This window comes from Cenococcum geophilum, assembly GCF_001692895.1.
Source record: "Cenococcum geophilum 1.58 unplaced genomic scaffold K441scaffold_16, whole genome shotgun sequence".
Classification (NCBI taxonomy): domain Eukaryota; kingdom Fungi; phylum Ascomycota; class Dothideomycetes; order Gloniales; family Gloniaceae; genus Cenococcum; species Cenococcum geophilum.
In genome coordinates, this window is record NW_027137574.1 from 1,775,995 (window position 1) to 1,776,854 (window position 860).

An 860-nucleotide genomic window follows, 5' to 3' on the forward strand; every position below is an offset into this window, starting at 1 on the left:
CAAAGCGGAATTCGACAAAGCCTACAGCCGTATCGAGTCCTTGGCGCTCGCTGGCGCCTCTTACGATTATTACCAATAGAGTTCCGCTCAATTAAGTTAATCGAGAGATCTGCCAAAGGCTTCCTGCGGTTAATCCTTTTGATTGAAGTTGTCCTTCCTGCCTTTAAGCAAGCTAAGCAAATAAGCAGCTTATCGCTTATCCTTTCTGCCTTATATCCGTGTAATACCGCCGGCTTCCATATAACCTTATCTGTACAGCCCTTATTGTAATTTAGGACGCGAACGGAGCGCTCAAGGAGGGTATAAATAAGCTTCTGGAGGAAGGCTTTGTGACCGGCTCTGTAAGGAAAACTAGGGCTCGCGAAGGAGGACAGTTTGTAACAGTTGGTGGTAACTGTATTGAGAAGGAAGCTAAATAGAGGCTTCCATGTCTTCCTGTGCTTTTTTAACGAGGTGTAATACGACCTTAGTTGATCAGCTCTATCTACACCCTTTGCGTAGTAATTGTAGAGGTCTATAATGGTCGGAATAGGTAGCCAAGCTCTAGCCTTGTCGCCGAAGAGCTTGCGAGTCTGTGAGGCACCGCTGGCTGTTTCAGCTAGCCGTCTTCGAAGCCTCCGTGTGTACTCAGAAGCTGGTAATGTATGACGTCAGCATCTGGTGTTGAGCTTTAGTATTCGAATAGCCTTACCATTGCTAACAGTAGTCATAAATAGAACCTCTCTACCGTCTTTCTAAGCAATCTCTAATACCTTGCCGTCTTTTAAGAGCTTTGCGTGTAATATACCCCATGGAATCTGGCTCTTGTAGAGCAATTTAAGGTTAAACAGGCTAGCTCTTATCTGTTCTTTGTGTTTGCT

The 860-nt window shown here is 45.1% G+C and overlaps 1 protein-coding gene across 1 annotated transcript; it reads right to left on the reverse strand.

The window, feature by feature from the left end:
• Window positions 1-371: 371 nt before the first annotated feature.
• On the reverse strand, window positions 372-596 carry K441DRAFT_498825 (uncharacterized protein; the record flags this gene model as incomplete). The annotated part of the gene is made up of 1 exon (XM_067642006.1): window positions 372-596. A coding segment is annotated over one exon (225 nt), but the record flags the coding sequence as incomplete, so codon positions are not given.
• Window positions 597-860: the final 264 nt, after the last annotated feature.